Source organism: Macaca thibetana, chromosome 4 (genome assembly GCF_024542745.1).
Source record: "Macaca thibetana thibetana isolate TM-01 chromosome 4, ASM2454274v1, whole genome shotgun sequence".
Lineage (NCBI taxonomy): Eukaryota > Metazoa > Chordata > Mammalia > Primates > Cercopithecidae > Macaca > Macaca thibetana.
The window spans coordinates 158889248-158907325 of record NC_065581.1 but is presented as its reverse complement, the minus strand read 5'-3'; the positions used below and the strand labels follow the sequence as shown (position 1 = coordinate 158907325).

General features: G+C 39.9%; 1 protein-coding gene across 1 annotated transcript in view; it reads right to left on the bottom strand.

The window, feature by feature from the left end:
• Positions 1 to 18078, bottom strand: part of PLG (plasminogen) — a 50394-nt gene that overhangs the window by 11770 nt on the left and 20546 nt on the right. Inside the window, exons 11-16 of the mRNA XM_050789214.1 lie at positions 8939 to 9120; positions 8275 to 8423; positions 6036 to 6129; positions 2657 to 2777; positions 965 to 1039; positions 379 to 519 (exon numbers count right to left, since the gene is read on the bottom strand). Coding sequence (XP_050645171.1) covers positions 379 to 519; positions 965 to 1039; positions 2657 to 2777; positions 6036 to 6129; positions 8275 to 8423; positions 8939 to 9120 — 762 coding nt within the window. The remainder of the gene's footprint in view (positions 1 to 378; positions 520 to 964; positions 1040 to 2656; positions 2778 to 6035; positions 6130 to 8274; positions 8424 to 8938; positions 9121 to 18078) is intronic.

Below are 18078 nucleotides of genomic sequence, written 5' to 3'. Positions count from 1 at the left end.
TTGAAATAAGTACAGTCTTATTTGATTCTCTTAAACATATTATGATGAAAGGAGAATTGTCATCCTGGAATAACTGCATCGTTCTCTCATCATGAATGTGGATGAACTGGTGAACATTAAGTGAGTTTTAGGGGTAACAGTACCTCATATTTCAACTTTTTCCGCATGAGAAAACTGAGTCCTGCTGCCTTTCTCAAGAGCACAGCTAGCATGTGGCAGGGCCGGGGTTGAAGACTGATGTTGTCCCCAAAGCCCTTGAGCCTTTCATGTGATAGACAGCCCCTCCCCACTGCCATGCAGTGACCATGACCCATAAAACCCAGACATAAAGCAACTATCTTCACCAGCATAGGGTGAAGACCACAGGTGAGCGAGTACCTGCTTAGCTTTAGCAAGGCAATATCTGCTCTTGCGGGCTCCGAGAACATCTTAGATACTTCTATTTCCTGAACATGTGGTTCGAGATGCACTTCTCGGTGTGCACCCAGGATGACCTTGTAGAATGAAGGCCTTGAGGACCTAGAAAAGATGAGGATGTCAAGAGCAAAATACGGTCCGGCCCCTTCAGGTAACCTCTGTGCTGTGAACTTGATGCTGTCTCCCTGACACCCTTGGCTACGTAGAATTAGTGACTTCTGAGTGGCAAGAAGCAAAATTCATTATTTGCTCGAAACAGGCAGTTAAGGAATGTTCTCAGGCTGTTTGGGTGGAGACTGATGCCTATGGTAGTGAACAGTTCTATTCTGCAGTTTATTCAGGCCCACAAAATCATCTGTACTGGGTCTTTCCTCTGCAGTTTCTCTCTAGAAACCCTTCCTTTCTCCCTTATCTGATTGCCCTGGCCTGGTCCCTAGTGTCACAGCCAGAAAAGGAAGGGAGGAAGAGAGAGAAAGGAAAGGAGGGAAAAGAGGGAAGGAAAAAGTATTTAAGACAAAACCTCATGTCAATTGTCCCCTAAACATACTTCTCCAAGCAGTGGGCAGCAGTCAGCACCCACTCTGGGGATATCAAGGTGCCTCCACAGAAGTGCATTCCAAGCCTAGAAAGAGGATTTAGTTCAAATTTTAGTCAAATTGATACTTTGTTCTGCTCCATTGTACAGAAAACATACAGAAAACATACAGAAAACGTGTCTTTCTGACACGTTCACTTAATTTTGACCATGTTCATATTCCCAAAGGAAAGGACTGTAAGCCCAGCATCAGGACGGTAGTAACTTTGACCAGTGCTCCAGGAGTGGGATTTTTCAAAAGGGCCCATCTATGCCACTTTTTCTGATGCTTTGGGGAGGCACAGGCACGGCCTGTCTACAGGAGAGCAAAGCTAAGTGACTCAGCATGAAGCTCTACAGTAGTGACTTCCACCCCACAGCCCAGGACTCCAACAGAAGCGACCAGCCCAAGACCTTCCCCCAAGGTCTCTTTCATTTTTACGACAAGGTCTATGCAAAGTCTGATGAATCACTCTTCAGGGAGCCAGATGTGATTCTGAACAACAGTGACTCATGGGGGTCTTCTGATCTAACCTGAGGAACTTTACTTTTGAGGAATGTTTCCTGAATCACTTACTGTCTAGGATTGTGTGGGCAGGTAATAGCTCAGAATACTGGTGTGAGCCACTTGGAACCAGATTGTAATGAAGAGGAATAGAGACAGGAAGTGCATGATGACAGCATGTTGATAAGTCAGTGAGGATGTAGACCACCACACAGTTTAGGAAGGAATGAATCTGAGCTATGTGGAATGTGAAAGCTCTGTAGAGCAGGGAGTTAGCAAACGATAAAGAAAAATCAACTCAACAGCAGAGTGAAATGCAATGCGATCAGGTTTGTCGATGGCATTTCACAAACTTATGGAAAGGAGTCTCTTTACGGGAGAACAGCAATTGAGCACAGGTGTCCTGGTGTAGAAATGAGATGAGGAAGCAAACAGGCAGGCAGATGGGCCTGTTTCCTACGCATGCTTCCTAAGAGATACCCAAAAAAACAGAACTTATGAAAGGCATGTTCCACTGAAACAATACCCAAAATGTCCCGGTTCCCTGGGATTGGACTGATCACTCTTAATTTATGGGGATCATGATCTAGAATTTTTTTATGTTTGTGAATGGATGAGTAACCTCTGAATTGAAGTCAATGATTCACAAAAGTGTCCAAAGAAAAAAAATCTGTGCCTGTGATAGACTGTAGATAATTTTGTCCTTGCTCTCCCAACCCAGAAAGTGTCACATTTCTAAAAACTTCCCTCTCTTTTCATCTGACAATGAGACAGTGGATATCCATAGAAATCCTCGAAGCATCTTCAATATTTTCCAGCAATATTGGAACTTGGTGTAAATCACTGTGCCTACAGATTTTGATGGAGCTGCCCAGATCAAGAAAAAGACAGCAATTTTGGCCATTTTCACAGTAGAGAACCTATAAAAATATATATATTTTTTTATATATATTTATATTTAATTTATATATAATATATAATATATATATAATATATATAAATATATATATATATTTCAATTTTTGTAGCTTTTTTCCCCCTTCAGAAAACTTAGAGGCAGGTACTGATGCCTTAGCTGTGTGGGTTTTGTGTAAATGTAGAAGGGTTTTGCAGGGCTTACATGGAGGGACAGTATAAATCATTTCTGGGTCTGTTCTTACCTTGTTCTAAGACTGATTTGCCAGGGCCAGGAATGTGGGTAGGCCACACACCCCCCTACAACCCTTCCAGGACATTTCTTCGGCTCCACTTGAGGCTTCCCACAATCAAATGAAGAGGCCGCTGTGGCACAAGGTGGGAAAGAAATCCCATTTGAGACAAGGTAGCAATTTTGTGGTGTAAATTGAGACAAATTCCAAGCCCTGAGTTTTTGACATCTCAAAGGCCAAACTAAATAGTAAAATCATAAGCATCTTTTGGAATATTTTCTCTAAGTTTCAAAAGTGGTAGTAGACAACACAGGACCCTCTCTTTTCAAGAAAATAAAAGCACTTTATAATTACTTTGTTGGAGAAGTGATCAAACAAATTGGTATAGTTTAGCATCAGAATGAGATCTTTTCAGAGAAGACCTTGATTGGGACAAATGGTTATTTGTCATTGTTATTCTGACTCCATGCAGTATGTTTAGAACACGATGTCATCCTTCCCATAATCATCATCATCACCATCACCATCTAAACCATGTAAAGTTTACTAAAAACCATAATTGTCATCACTGCTGAAAGGCAGAAAGTTTTCTTTTTCCATGTGAGTCTCTGTGTGTGCATGTGTGTGCGTGTGTGTATGTGATTGTATGTAGCAAGGATTACTGTCCTAAGTTGAAATGTTGCCTTCTCTCAGCCAGCTTCAGGACAGCTCCTCTGGGGAGCCTCCCATGACTAACTGACGGCCGTGGGGGTGACTTAAACACATGTGCCTTTATTCTTCTTTTCCTCTTCCCTGCCTTCTCTCTGCAGCCAGCCCACAAGGTCTCTGGAGGTAGGGACAGTGTCCCATCTTTGGTATCACCCACCAATGCCTACAACAGTGCAGGGGCTACAGAGGGTGTTAAAAAATGCTTCTCTGTTGTCTCCAGCCCTTCAAGGTCTTCAAAAATATAAATGTTAATATTATTAATAATTATTCATAAATTATTAATAACAACTGTAAGAGGAAATTCCTTCCCAACCAACCAGAGATTCTATGCTCTAGTGAATCTGGAACCTGGATTTTCCAAATAACTTTACATTTGCCATGGGCTGTTCTGAGAATCTGTCTGTGGAAGACTTTTTAAAAAAAGAAGCAAGGAGTAGAATGCAATCGTCTTCTCTAGTGCTGAGCTCAATTTCTGCTAGTATGCCTTACATACAGTAGACATGCATCATTGTACTAAAAGAGTAACTACAGAAATAATGGTACCCTGCTCCTACTATTCAAAACAAAACTGAACGTTTCTATTTATTTTTACTTATTATTTGTACTGTATATGTTGGTGGAAAGGAAATAGTTATTAAAATCATTCACCACCAGAGGTTCTAGCTTTCTCAAGTATGAGTCATGTCTGAATAAACCACGTCCTTCTATGTGAAACAGTCCTCAGGATTTCCAAGTGTCTGATGGGAACCCTTCTCACCAGGCTTGGGGTTAACCTCACTTGTCTCACATCAAGGTAAGGTGGGGGACCTCACAGTCCTTTGGGAAAATCTTGTTCCCATTCTTTTTTTTTATTATTATTATACTTTAAGTTCTAGGGTACATGTGCATAACGTGCAGGTTTGTTACATATGTATACTTGTGCCATGTTGGTGTGCTGCACCCATCAACTTGTCAGCACCCATCAACTCGTCCTTTATTGTTCCCATTCTTCCTTCTTTCTCCAGTCTCTAAGAACCTGATTCTTGTACATCCTCAGTGTGGGTGAGGACACCAGAATTGCACCTGGGAAGCTACAGCACTTCCTTTCTATGGGAGTCAAAGGTGCATGAGTCCCAGGCACGGTAGCAGGGTCTGAGGCAAGAAAGTCAGTCTGGGCTCAACTTCAAGGCAGCCTGTCAAGGATAGAGAGCCCGGGCAGTGAGAGGCAGTGGCATGTACCAGATGGGGCCAGAAGTGGAGAACTGGAACTGACCACATGGAGGGACTTTGAGGTAGAGGTGCCACCAAGATGCTTCTGCAGAACAGACAAAAGCACCCACTCGAGGAAAAAGTCAGCTATTAACTCACACTAAATCCAGAGAACACAATGCCACATTACAATAATACTGGCCAAGTAGAATCTTTCCTATCATCCTAACCCCTCCTTCCTCCCTCTTGCTCTCCCTAGGAGTGGCCCAAATGTGATGATGGGCAGTGTGGCTCTCATGGTCTTCATCACTGCCCTGTACCACCTCCCCAGGCAATCTTGGGATGCTGGTCTTCAGTGGACTTGGAGGCCAAGCTCCTTCCCCCAGCTCAAGGTCCCTCCACGTGGCAGACCCAACCACAAGCAACCAAGTTATGCATAGGAGAAGTCCAGGGTGGCTTTCTGTAACTAGGACAAATTGGTCAGCAGAATGTTAAATATGGGACAATTCCAAGTAGCTTCCTTTTTTTTTTTTTTCCAGAAATACCCATGGATTTGTTATTCTAATTGTTTAAGAACTAATGTCAACTCCCTTTCCCCTGATCCAAGCCTCATACTCCCAACAAAAGTCTCAGAGCAATGAGGAAGGAGCCCAACAAGCAGTCTGTAAGCTATGTCACTAATGTGACCTGTGAGTAGTAAACTTATGAGAAAGGCCATCTGGGGCTAAAGAGCTGCACTACCTTTCACTAATTCCTAGGATGGCCATCTGAGGTTTACAATGCACATTACATGCTTACCTGTTTCCTGCTGTTTGTATTTTCTTTCTTACTTCTCCGTGGAAGGGGTACTTTTTTTTTTTTTTTGAGACAGAATCTCACTCTGTGGCCCAGGCTGGAGTGCACTGGTGCGATCTCGGCTCACTGCAAGCTCTGCCTCCTGAGTTCAGGCCATTCTCCTGCCTCAGCCTCCCGAGTAGCTGGAACTACAGGCACCTGCCACTACACCTGGCTAATTTTTTGTATTTTTGGTAGAGACGGGGTTTCACTGTGTTAGCCAGGATGGTCTTGATCTCCTGACCTCATGATCCGCCCACCTCGGCCTCCCAAAGTGCTGGGATTACAGGCGTGAGCCACTGCGCCCGGCCGGAAGGGGAAACTTTTTCATCCGAATGACTCTAAATGTTTCATGCATCCCACGCTAGACATGGCAGCACTCAGTGGGACCATCCTGAGGCTGACTAATTACCTCTAAGCTTGCTCTTTGGGAATTTTACATTTATTTTATTTATGTGTGTCTGGGGTGATGGGCAGGTGTTCCACTAACAAACGTGGGCAGTAGTAGGGCAGGTTCAAGATGCCCGTGCGGAAGAGTGGGGTCTGGTGGAGAGGGCAGCCATCTCCTCCCGAGAACCACTCCGCTCAGAAGCCCTTTTCCTTTTTTGTTGTAAATCCATGTTAAGGAAGCAGTTTCCTTACCAAAAAGAAGGCAACCTACCACACTGAGGGACATCACAGTAGTCGAAAAGTTTTCTTGGATTTGTCGTGTAGCACCAGGGACCACCTACATCACCATCAGGGTTACGGCAGTACTGAAAACAAGAAGGCATGTAAGCTCCAGCTCACATGGGGCAGGAGAGGGAGAAGGTGTTCTGAGGCTCGTACATTTCATGTCTATCCTTAGAAGACATAAGGGAGTGTTTCTTTTCCCTTCCTTCCTTTTTTCTTTTACTTTTTTTTTTTTTTTTTTTGAGATGGAGTCTCGCTCTTGTCATCCAGGCTGGAGTGCTCAGTGGCACAATCTCAGCTCACTGCAACCTCCACCTCCTGGGTTCAAGCAATTCTTCTGCTTCAGCCTCCTGAGTAGCTGTAACTGCAAGTGCGCACCACCATGGCTGGCTAATTTTTTTTTGTGTGTATATATTTAGTAGAGACGAGGTTTCATCATTTTGGCCAGGCTAGTCTCGAACTCCTGACCTCAGGTGTTACACTCGCCTCAGCCTCCCAAAGTGTAGGGATTACAGGTGTGAACCACCACGTCCGGCCTCTTCTTCCTTCCTATTATTATTATTATTGTTATTGTATTTTTTTGGCAAAGTTATTTTTTGAATGCTCTAAAGCCGTCCGTCCTGTGCCCCTGTTCAAAAGGAGTCATGAGGCCACACCCCTGGACAGGGAGTGGTGACCCTGAGGGGTCTTTGGGGGCTGGGTCTCCCCTTCAGGAGCCTGACCCAGTGGAGGTCTTAGAGCCCCAGCACCGAAGGACAGTGGGACATCATTGATGTGCATTGTCCCTGGAGGGCACTGTGCTCTCCTGCCCGATGAAGCCTGTTTGCTGTTGATTCAGAAACATTTATTTCCATGCATTGTGCACCCTCTATGGGGCAAGACACAGAAATGCAGTGTTGTCCTTCCCTTCATATGATACTGTGATAGAATAAGAAATGTGTATTTGGTCTCTGCCCTCCCAGTTCCTGACACAGAGCTCCTAAATCCCTTGGGAGTTCCTGAGTGAAGGGAACATCTTTTGTTCAAATGAAGCAACTCTTGGTGGGTTCCTGGATAGTCTTAGGATGGGGCTGGTTGCCAAGGGAACCAACCATGTGATCGGAGGGTTGGAACTGTTCAGCCCCCCACGTCCAACCTCCAGGGAGGGAAAAGGAGCTGAACGTGAGCTGGTCTCCAATGGCCAATGATGTATTCAACTGTGCCTCTGTAATGAAGCCTCCATAAAATCCCAGCAAGACTGCACTTGGAGAGCTTCCGGGTTGCTGAACAGTTGGGGTACCAGGGGCTTGTGCACTGAAGAGGGCATGGAAGCTCTGAGCCCCTTCTCACATGCCTTGCCCCGTGCATCTCTTCTGTCTGTCTGTTCACTGGAATCCTTTGTAATATCTTTTATAATAAATGGGTAAATAAAAGTAACGTGTTCCCCTGAGTTCTCTGAGCCACTCCAGCAAAGTAATCAAACCCAAGGAGGGTCATGTAGAAAAACAGATTTTTATCCAGTTGGGCAGAAGTACAGGTCACAGCCTGGAACTTGGGACTGGCATCTGCAGTGGGGCAGTCCTGTGGGACTGAGCCTTAACTTACGGGATCTGACACTGTCTCCAGATACAGTGTCAGGACTGAGTTACATTGTAGGACACCCAGCTGGTATCTCCTGGAGACTTGTTTGGGGCGTGAGGAGAAATCACACCCATCTGGTGTGAGAAGTGTTATGTTGCATGGGTGTGACAGTGGGGGAACATAGACACTTTGGTTTTCCTTATATCTCAGTCTTCCCTATACACAGGCCCCAAAGTAAACCATCGCAGGGAATGCACGAGGCTAAGGGAAGTCCCATGGTGACCTGATGGCCCATCCAAATCTTTTCTAGAAAAATCTGACTTAAACTTCATAAAGGGCAACTTTGATTACCGGAGCCTAGCATACAAACACTAGAAACTAGAAACAGTGCCCAATAATGGAAACTTTAAAGAAATATCACTAAAGGGAAGAGGCCTGAGAACTCTCACATGCGTGGAGGTTTCCTGGCCTGTGCTGCTTGTACTTTCCATACTAAGGCCTATTATATTCTATCTTAGCCCCCTGATGCCTTTCCAATATTTTCTTCTGCCCCCTCTCCCAGCTTACAAAAAAGAGCAGTCCAGGCAGATTTTCTGTAATGCAGAACCAATTCTGTTTGCAAAGATTGGTGAGCAAAAGGCAAAAGAGTCCAAATCAAAGTGGCTTACGTTTTTTTCCAGACCTGCCCGTGGATTTGTCTCTGGAGTGAAAATGCGGTGGCTGTGGGGCTCCTGGGCAGCCCATTCCTGGCATGGTGTCCCAGTAACAGTGGTTGCCTTCTTGCCTCGGTATCCTTTCCCATTCCCAAACATACAGTCTGTACAGGGGGAAAAAATGGATGCTTATGAACAGCCGCATAGACCCAGGATGATATGGAATCAATACAGTCATGTCAGATTTCTCTAGGATGACAGAATCAGGGGCCACATTCCTCAGAAACTGCAGTGCTGAAGACTGCAATGAACACTGCCCACCTTAAGAAATTACTGGAGATGCTTATTGGCTTGGAAAGAATCACACATATGGCAGCATGATAGAATAGGAATTTGGACTGGGACACTGAGATAACCCATTTTAGAACAAGGTGAGTGGTTAAGTTGAGCACCCTGGAGGGTTTGCACCTGTCCTAAAGGCACAGCCCACTCACGTTGTGCCAAAAGTCACACCTCTGCCTCCTCGAGAGAGTGCACTGAGGCTTCCTTCCACATGGCCAGACCCTCTAAAAACATTTGATTTCCCATGTAGCATGGAAGGCTTCTGCATCAGTGGGATTTTCCATGGTTTTTCATCCCAGCGTCCAAGTGTGTAGATGTCTAGCCACAGATTTCTTACCTTCCTCGGAAGGAGTCTCTGCATCTGGAAGTTGGGCAACAGGCGGAGGTGCTGCAACACTCCCTTCTGTTCCTGAGCATTTTTTCAGGTTGCAGTACTCCCACCTGACGCTGGGGTCTGTGGTAAAACACCAGGGACCTTTATCGGCATCTGGATTCCTGCAGTAGTTCATTGTCAGGCCACTGGAAATTCCAAAACAATAGAGGTCACAAGAGGTGGGAGAATATTCAGGGGCACCGAGCACCCTCTACGTTTTGTTCTAACGAAGTGTTAACAAGTGGCTCTGAAATAGGTGCAATAATGTTGTACCAAGCACAAATGGTCCTCAACTTCTGAACAACTGTGTACATTTCAAAGACAGATTTTAATTTTTATTTAAAAAATCAAAAGTAGGATATGCTCCATATTAAAAACTCAGATCATACGTAAATCTGTAAATAACAGGATCAGAATATCCTCCTCCCACCTTCTGCCAAATACATTTCTCAGGAATAACAGGTACAGATTTTAAAGTGTATATTTTATATTTTTATGCACATAAAAATGTATCTCTAACTGTTTAGCTCTCTGTATTTCTCTCTGTAGGACTATATTGTGACATGTGCATTGGAACTAAAATATATTTCTCCAGGGAGGAAATGACATCCAAGATGGTATCATTCCCGGGCCAGTCACCTTACTCTAAGTACTCATAGTGTAACTAAAGGGCTCTACTTTTACTATGAAAAACAACCATGAAAATAGTGTTACTGTCAATACCGTGTCAGGTGTGTCAAGTGGGTTTGTTTCTGCAAGACTTATCAAAGCCGCCCTGGGAAACTAGCTCCCAGGCAGGATGCCATTTCTTTAGGGTGGGTTCCTGGGCAGGACATCCTCTCCTGCTCTCAGTCCATCCTCTGCTGGCCACAGTCACTCCAGGTCTGAGGGAATGGGTGATGAGTTGACAGAACAGTGGGACTCAAGACATAAAGGGAGACTGCTGGGTAGGCTATGGGATCTGAAGAGGTTGGGCAGCTACGGAGGAGTCCGAAAACAAGGGAGTAAGAGGCAAAGCAGGCGAGGACCCCGGGCTGGGAGGATCTTGGAGGATGTGCTCCCCTTCATGCCTCCCAAGAATGTTGCTCCAACCTCTCAGTATCCTCACATTCATGACCTGTGACTGTCTGAGAAAACGGGAAATGTATTATGTACCATGGGAATGCAACATTGAGACTCTGCACATGTGATCTAGTCTCAAGCCCAGACACCCCATTTGAGGAAGCTCGTAGTCCAAGCAACTGAATGTGTTAAAAGGCTGAGCACTTGAAACAGATTTCCACTCTTTTCAATTGAAGTATACTTTTACATAGTGTGAAATGCACAGATTATTATTATTATTATTATTATTATTATACTTTATGTTCTAGGGTACATGTGCACAAAGTGCAGGTTTGTTACATATGTATATATGTGCCATGTTGGTGTGCTGCACCCATTAACTCGTTATTTACATTAGGTATATCTCCTAATGCTATCCCTCCCCCCTCCCCCCACTCCACAACAGGCCCCGGTGTGTGATGTTCCCCTTCCTTTGTCCGAGTGTTCTCATTGTTCAATTTCCACCTATGAGTGAGAACATGTGGTGTTTGGCTTTCTGTTCTTGTGATAGTTTGCTGAGAATGATGGTTTCCAGCTGCATCCATGTCCCTACAAAGGACATGAACTCATCCTTTTTTATGGCTGCATAGTATTCCGTGGTGTATATGTGCCATATCTTCTTAATTCAGTCTGTCATTGATGGACATTTGGGTTGATTCCAAGTCTTTGCTATTGTGAATAGTGCCGCAATAAACATATGTGGAAATGCACGGATCTTAAATGTCGTTTGGTGAGTTTTGATGATCACCTATACTTGTGTAACCCACACTCCCATATGATACAGAACACTTCCAATACTCTAGAAGCACCCTATGTCAAGGCTCATTCAATTCCTGCTACCCTCTTTCAACTGCCAGAGGGAAATACTATTGGTTTCTTTCACCAAAAATTCGTTTTGCCTCTCCTCAAACCTGATATAAATGGACTGACACAGAATATACAATTTTGTATCTGCCTTCTTTCCTTAATACAATATTTTTGAGTTCCATCCATCCTATTTGAGAGGGTCAGTCACTTCTTCATTTTAATTGCTTAATAATATTCCATTATATGAATAGATCACAAATTATCGATTCATTTTCTCATTGATTGACATTGTAGTTGTTTACAGTGTGGGGTTATAAGAACTAGAGCTGCTGTGAATATTCTTGTAGATCTCTTTGTGGACTTCTGTTTTCATTTCCATGGGGTAAATATTCAGGAATAGAATTGCAGTTTTGTGGGGTAGACTCATATTTATTTAACTTTACAAAAAACCAGCAGACTGATTTCCAAAGTGGTTGTACCATTTTGTACTTTAACCAGCATGTGAGAGAGCTGCTCATCCTCACTCCACATCAGTGACAGCACTTATTGTTGTGTCTTCTTAATGATACCCATGCCCATTAAGTGTTGGTGACATCTCGTGATGGTTATAATTCTTATTTCTTTGATGGCTAAGATGTTGAGCATTTTTTCGGGTGCTTATTGTCCATCTGTCCATCATCCCCAGAGAAATTTCCTATTCAATTCTGTTGCCCATTTTAATTAGGTTGTTTGTCCTCTGAGTGGGAGAAACGTTTATACTCTAGGTACAAATCATTTGTCAGATATATGGATGGAGAGGATTTTTCTTCCAGTCTGCTACTTACCTATTAATTTTTTAACAATGACTTTTAATGAACATAATTTTCATTTTATGAAAGCCCAAATTACAATTTATTTTCTTTTAGCTCTAGTGTTTTCCGGGTCCTGCCTGAAAAAAATTTTGCCTTCCTCAAGTTTGTGAAAATATTATATATTTTCCTGGAATTGTTTTATTTCAGCTTAAGTTTTAGCTCTTACATTTAGATCTAGGAGCTTTTGCACATTAATTTGGGGTGGAAAGTAGAAGTTAAAATTTGTTTTTATTTTTGTTTTCTAGATGGATATCCAGTTGTTTCACAATGATTTTGGAAAAGATGTTTTTCCCTATTGAATTGCCTTGTCACCTACACAGAAACTAAATTTATCATGTATATGTGGATCTGTTGTTGGACCATCCATTTCTATATCTGTATACTTTTTTTTTTCCAGTACCATATATCTTGTTTCCTGTGCCTTTATAAGTCTTTACCTTTGGGTAAGTAAGTCCTCCAACTTTTTTCTTCTCTTTAAATATTGTCCTGGTGATTCTAGCATATACATTGTCACATTAAAAAAAAAAAAAAGACTGCTGAGAATCTGCCTGGGTATGGGCTGAATCCAAAGATCAATTTGGTGAGAAGTGATATTGACTCTCTTAACATATAAGCATGATATATCTTTATTTAGATCTTTTAATTTCTTCCTTAACAATTGGGAATGGGCTGAATTCAAAGATGAATTTGGTGAGAAGTGATATTGACTCTTTTAATATATAAGCATGATATATCTTTATTTAGATCTTTTGATTTCTTCCTTAACAATATTTTTTAGTATGCAGTATATAGTTCTTGTGCATATTATGTTAAATGTATCACTAAATATTTTGTGGTTTTGATACTATTGTCAGTGATATTGCTCTGACATTTTTATTCTCCAGTTGATTATTGGCAATGTATAAAAATACAACTACTTTTAATATATTGACCATGTATATACTTATGTGTTCTCCAATCTTGCAAAATTTAATTATTAGTCTTCAGGACTCTCTGCATTCATTAATTAAGCTTTCTGTGAATATAGGCTGTTTTACTTCTTCCTTTCCAAACTTTAGGCCCTTTCTTTCCTTCCTTTTTTTCTCTCTTTTTGTTTTGTTTTCAGGTCTTACGGCAATGGTTGTGACCAATGTAGTAAAATGCTGATTAGAAGTATTGAGAGCAAACATATTTTTCTTATTCCCAATCTTAGAGAGAAAACATTCATCTTTTGCCATTAAGTTGATGTTATCTAGAGGTCTTTTGTAGATGCCCTTGATCAAGTTAAAGAAGTTCCAGTCTATTCATAGTTTGCTGAGACATTTTATCATGGATGAGTGTTAAATTTTGCCACATTTTTCTTCTGCATCTATTGACATAATCATATGATTTATCACTTTTATTCTGTTAACGTGTTGGATTACATGGATTGTTTTGTAAATGTTAAGCCAGCCTTGGATTCTTGAAGAGAAGCGTCACTTGTTTGGGATGTTCATCATGTTAATGATTAAAATTTTGTTACATCTTTTTATGTTTATGTTCACAACACATAATGTGCTATCATTTCTCACAATATCCTTGTCTACTTTTTTACAACTAGTTTTTTTTTCTCACAAATTGAGTTGAGAAGTGTTCCCTTCTCCTCTATTTTCCGTAACAGATTGTGAAGAATTGGATTTTTTTAAATAATAAAATTTCTAATGATGCCATCTGGGCTTAGAGTGTTTTCTGTGGGAAGTTTATTGATTTATTAATATATATTAACCTGTTAAAGATTATATACACATGTTGCCTTTAATAGATATCAGGTTGGTTAGAAATTCAGTTTATTCAGTGTCCAATTTGCTTATTTGTTTTTCTAAGGAATTAGTCCATATTATCTAGGTTATTGAATTTGTCAACATAAAGTTGCTCTCGATATTTGTTTATTAGCTTTAATATGTAAAGGATCCTATAGCAATGACTCTTCCCCTTTTTCACTCCTGATGTTGATGGTGGTGCTCCCTCCTTTGTTTGTCATCAGTTTAGGCAGAGTTTTATCAATCACATGGACCTTTGAAAAGAACCAACTTTCTGTTTCACGGATTTACTCAATTGTTTGTCTATATTCGTATACACTGGATTTCACTGATTTTCATTCTTTCTTTTCTTCCACTTACCTTGGATCTCACTTGCTTCTGCTTTTCTAGATTTTTTAATTTTCTTAAATCAACAGTTCTCAAAGTTTTTGGTCTTAGGACCCCTTTAACTCTTAAAAAGTATTGGGAATTCTAAAGAGCTTTCATTTAGTAATATATACTATGAATATTTATTGCATCCGAAACTAAAAATGCTTTTAAACATAATAGACAATCACACATTTTATTAGCCATCAGAGAGATAATGTGATCAAACATTATGTAGCCTCTGGGAAACTCTACTGTACACTTATCAGGAAATGAAAGTGAAATGGTAAATAAAATCTTTTTTTCTTTAAATTTTAAAGTGTTTTAACCTCATAGACTGTTTCTGAAGGGATCTCAAGAGACTTCTGCAGGTTTCTCCAGACCATACTTTGAGAAATGCTATATTAAGTCATTGATTTTTACATGTTCCTATTTTCTACTCAAAGCATTTAAAGTTATAAAACCCTAAAAACATTTGCTGCATCATGCAAGGTTTGATATATTGTATTTCTACTATTATTCAGTTCAAAACTTTTCTAAATTCCTTGGTGATTTCTTCTTTGAATTATGAAGTATTTGGAAATGTGTGGTTTCATTTTCAAATATTTGATAATTTCCCAATTTTTTTGTTATTTATATCTCATTTAATTCTGTTTTGCTCAGAAAACAGACTCTATCATTTTAATTCTTTTAAATCTATTGAGACTTGCTATAAGGCCACACATATGGTATATGTTGGTGAATCCTCCATGCATACTTGAACGTGTATTCTGCAGTTTGGCGTAGTGTTAAATAGGTTGACAATTTCCTTTAAAACATATATATTCTTTCTGATTTTTTGTGTATTTTTTCTATTATATTTTGTTTGAGAAGATGTATAATCATATGGAGAGAGACATTAGGATATCTCCAACTCTAATTGTGGGCTTATCTGTTCATCTCTTTAGTGCTGCCAGTTTTTGCTTCATATATCAGAAGGGCTCCTATGAGAGTACAACCCATAAGTCTTAAGGAATAAACCTTTTTTTACTTAAGAAATAACTTTTTCATCTTGGTGTTATTTCTTGTAGATTACTTTGGGATTAACATTCCACTCCAGCTTTCTTCTGATTCTTATTTTCATGATACATCATTTTCCACACTGTTTTTTGAGCTAGCTCTTTACAATTAAAGAGCATGTATGGTAAAAAGAACATAATTGGGCTTTGAATTTTATTCCGCTTAACAATCTCTGCCTTTTATGTGCAATGTTTAATCCCTTTATATTTCATATAGTTAGGAGTATATTAAATATACTTTCAGTTCAGTTTAAGTCTACCATAATGCTATGTATTTTCTCTCTTTGCCATATCTTCTTCATTCTTTTTTCTTTCTTTCTGTCCTTTTGGATAAATGGAATATTCTTATTATTATCTATTCCTCTAAGTTTAAATTTTTTTAGTTGCTCTAGGATTTACAATAACCCTTTTTAACTTACCACCTTCTACCATTTGTTTATATTATATAACTTCATGGATAATGTAATAAACTTAGAACAGTATACTTCCATTTATCTCCTACATTATTTATGTGACTATTTAAAAATTTTTTACTTTTACATACGTTAAAATAGCAATACATTGCTATCATTTTACTTCAAGTAGTCTATTATTATCTTTTTGTTTGTTTGTTTGTTTTGAGTCTCGCTCTGTCGCCCAGGCTGGAGTGCAATGGCACGATCTCAGCTCACTGCACATCTGCCTCCTGGGTTCAAGCGATTCTTCTGCCTCAGCCTCCTGAGTAGCTGGGATTACAGGCATGCACCACCATGCCCGGCTAATTTTTTATTTTTAGTAGAGATGGGGTTTTACCATGTTGGTCAGGCTGGTCTTGAACTCCTGACCTCATGATCTGCCCAAATCGGCCTCCCATCAATTATCTTTTAAATAAATTAAGGCATTAAATATAAATATTTTACATTTGCCATTTCCAGGGTTCTTCATTGCTTAGTATAAAGTTCCCATCAGGCACTACTTTTCTTCTACCAAAATAGATTGCTAGAACATCTTTTATTATATAAGCCTAGTAATGAAATATTCTCTTAGTGTTTTTTTTTTATTTGCTGGGGGGAGGCAGAATATGTATTTATATAACATTCATTTTCAAGGGATATTTTTGCTGAATATAACATTCTATGTTAATCCTTTTTATTTTTTTTTTCTATCACTTTAAAGTTGTTATCTGATTGCTTCTGACCAGCATAGTTTCTGACGAGAAGGCATCAGTCATTTTTACCACTATTCTTCTGTGTAAATATATGTGTTCTTCTTCTGGCTTCTAATAAGATTTTTCTTGTTGCTTGAAGTGTGTTTTCTGTCCTAATATCTCTTTTCTCTCTTGTGACTTGCTTTACACATATATGAAATCTTTTGATATTTTTGATATTTTTACAGGTACTCTTGAGGCTCTGTTTCTTTATTTTTTCAGTCTTTGTATGTGTGTACTGCAGTTTGTATCACTTCTATTGAATTATTTTCTAGTTAACTTTTTCTTCTGTAATGTCTAACCTGATGGTAAGTCTATCCAGTAAATTTTTCACTAAACATGTACATTTTTTAGTTATTCAATTTCCTTTTGGCTATTTTATAATTTTCCTCTGTTGATATTATCCATTTGTTTCTTGCATGTTCATGTTTTCTTTAAATCCTTGAACACAATTATGATATGTATATTTCAAATCTTCTTGCCAATGTCTTCATTTCTGGGTCTGTTTGTATTGAGTGCTTTTTCTCCTGGTTATGGACCACACTGTCTGGTAAAGTTATAAATTTAGGTCACACATTGTGGATGCCACATAACTGAGCAACTTGATTTTGTTGTTTGCCTCTAAAGAGGGTTGAATTTTCTTCTGGCAATCAATTAACTTACTTGGAGATCATGCTGATTTTTTTAGACTTGCTTTTCAGCTTTACTATACTCTTTCTGCAGTGGACTTTATTATAGGAATACACTTAATCCTACTTCCAAACTATGGCTTTATGTGGTGACTACCGAATGCCCAAGATATTCAGTGAGGTCTGTCCTCTGACTGGTCAGAACTCAGATATCCCCAGTGCTATGTGAGCTCTGGCATCTCCATTGAACTCACTGTTCCCCTGCGGTTTTTCTTTCCCCAGCAGCTGTTCTTTATCCTACTTTCTCTCTGGAACCTCTCCCTGTGCATATGCAGCTTTCTATGTAGCCAAAGACTTGAGGACTTTTCTATGGACATTCCTGGAGCTCCTTTCCTCCACAAATCCTTTCGTGTTATTACTTAGCTTAGAAAATCTCAGTTGTTTTAGTAATCCCAAACTCCAGTCTCCCTCCTCAGTTCAGCAAGACTGCGGCGGTCGGCTTGGGCTTCATCTCCTTGTTCTTCAGCCCAGGAGGGGTCTCCAGGAACAAAGCTGAGGGTATTATGGGGTTGATTTCATTTGATTCCCTTTCTAAATTATCTCAGTTTATCTGTTCTCCAATATGTAAAAACAGTTTTTTCGATATATTGTATACTCATTTATGGAAGAAAGGCTGTCCTTGTTAGACCTGGTTTCCTGTTCATCTAACAGCCTCTTTTGCTTTTCAGCATCTGTGTATCCTGCTTTTGTTCTTCATCTCCCAGCAACCCATATCCTTTCAGACCACTGGGTGCTCACGACCCACTGTGTTTATACAGATCAGAATATATATATATATTTTTATGCTATATATATTCTAATATACACACACATATATGTGTACATATATACACACATATATGATATACAAGTATATCATAAGTATATACAAGTATACATATACAAGTATATACAAGTATATGATATACATATATGTGTGTATATGCACACATATGTATACATGTATATGTGTACATATATTCATACTTATATAAAGTATATAAAGTATACATACTTGTGACCCAAGACAAAAATAGCAAATTCAACCTTCATTTCAGGGGTTGGAGGTTAAAATGATAGATTTCTATGGTAGAAATATTACACTGTTATTTAGTGGGCATTGTGGAATGGTACTGTTTCTAAGCATTTGCTCATATGCACTCCTGAGTTTTCAATTAATGTGACCTCATCACCTGCAGATATCCTCCTGCTTCCATAAAACTACTCAGGAAATATAGCCAGCCTAAAATTTCTCTTCTCTCAGGCCCTTTCTTCAAAAGCAAGGTTCT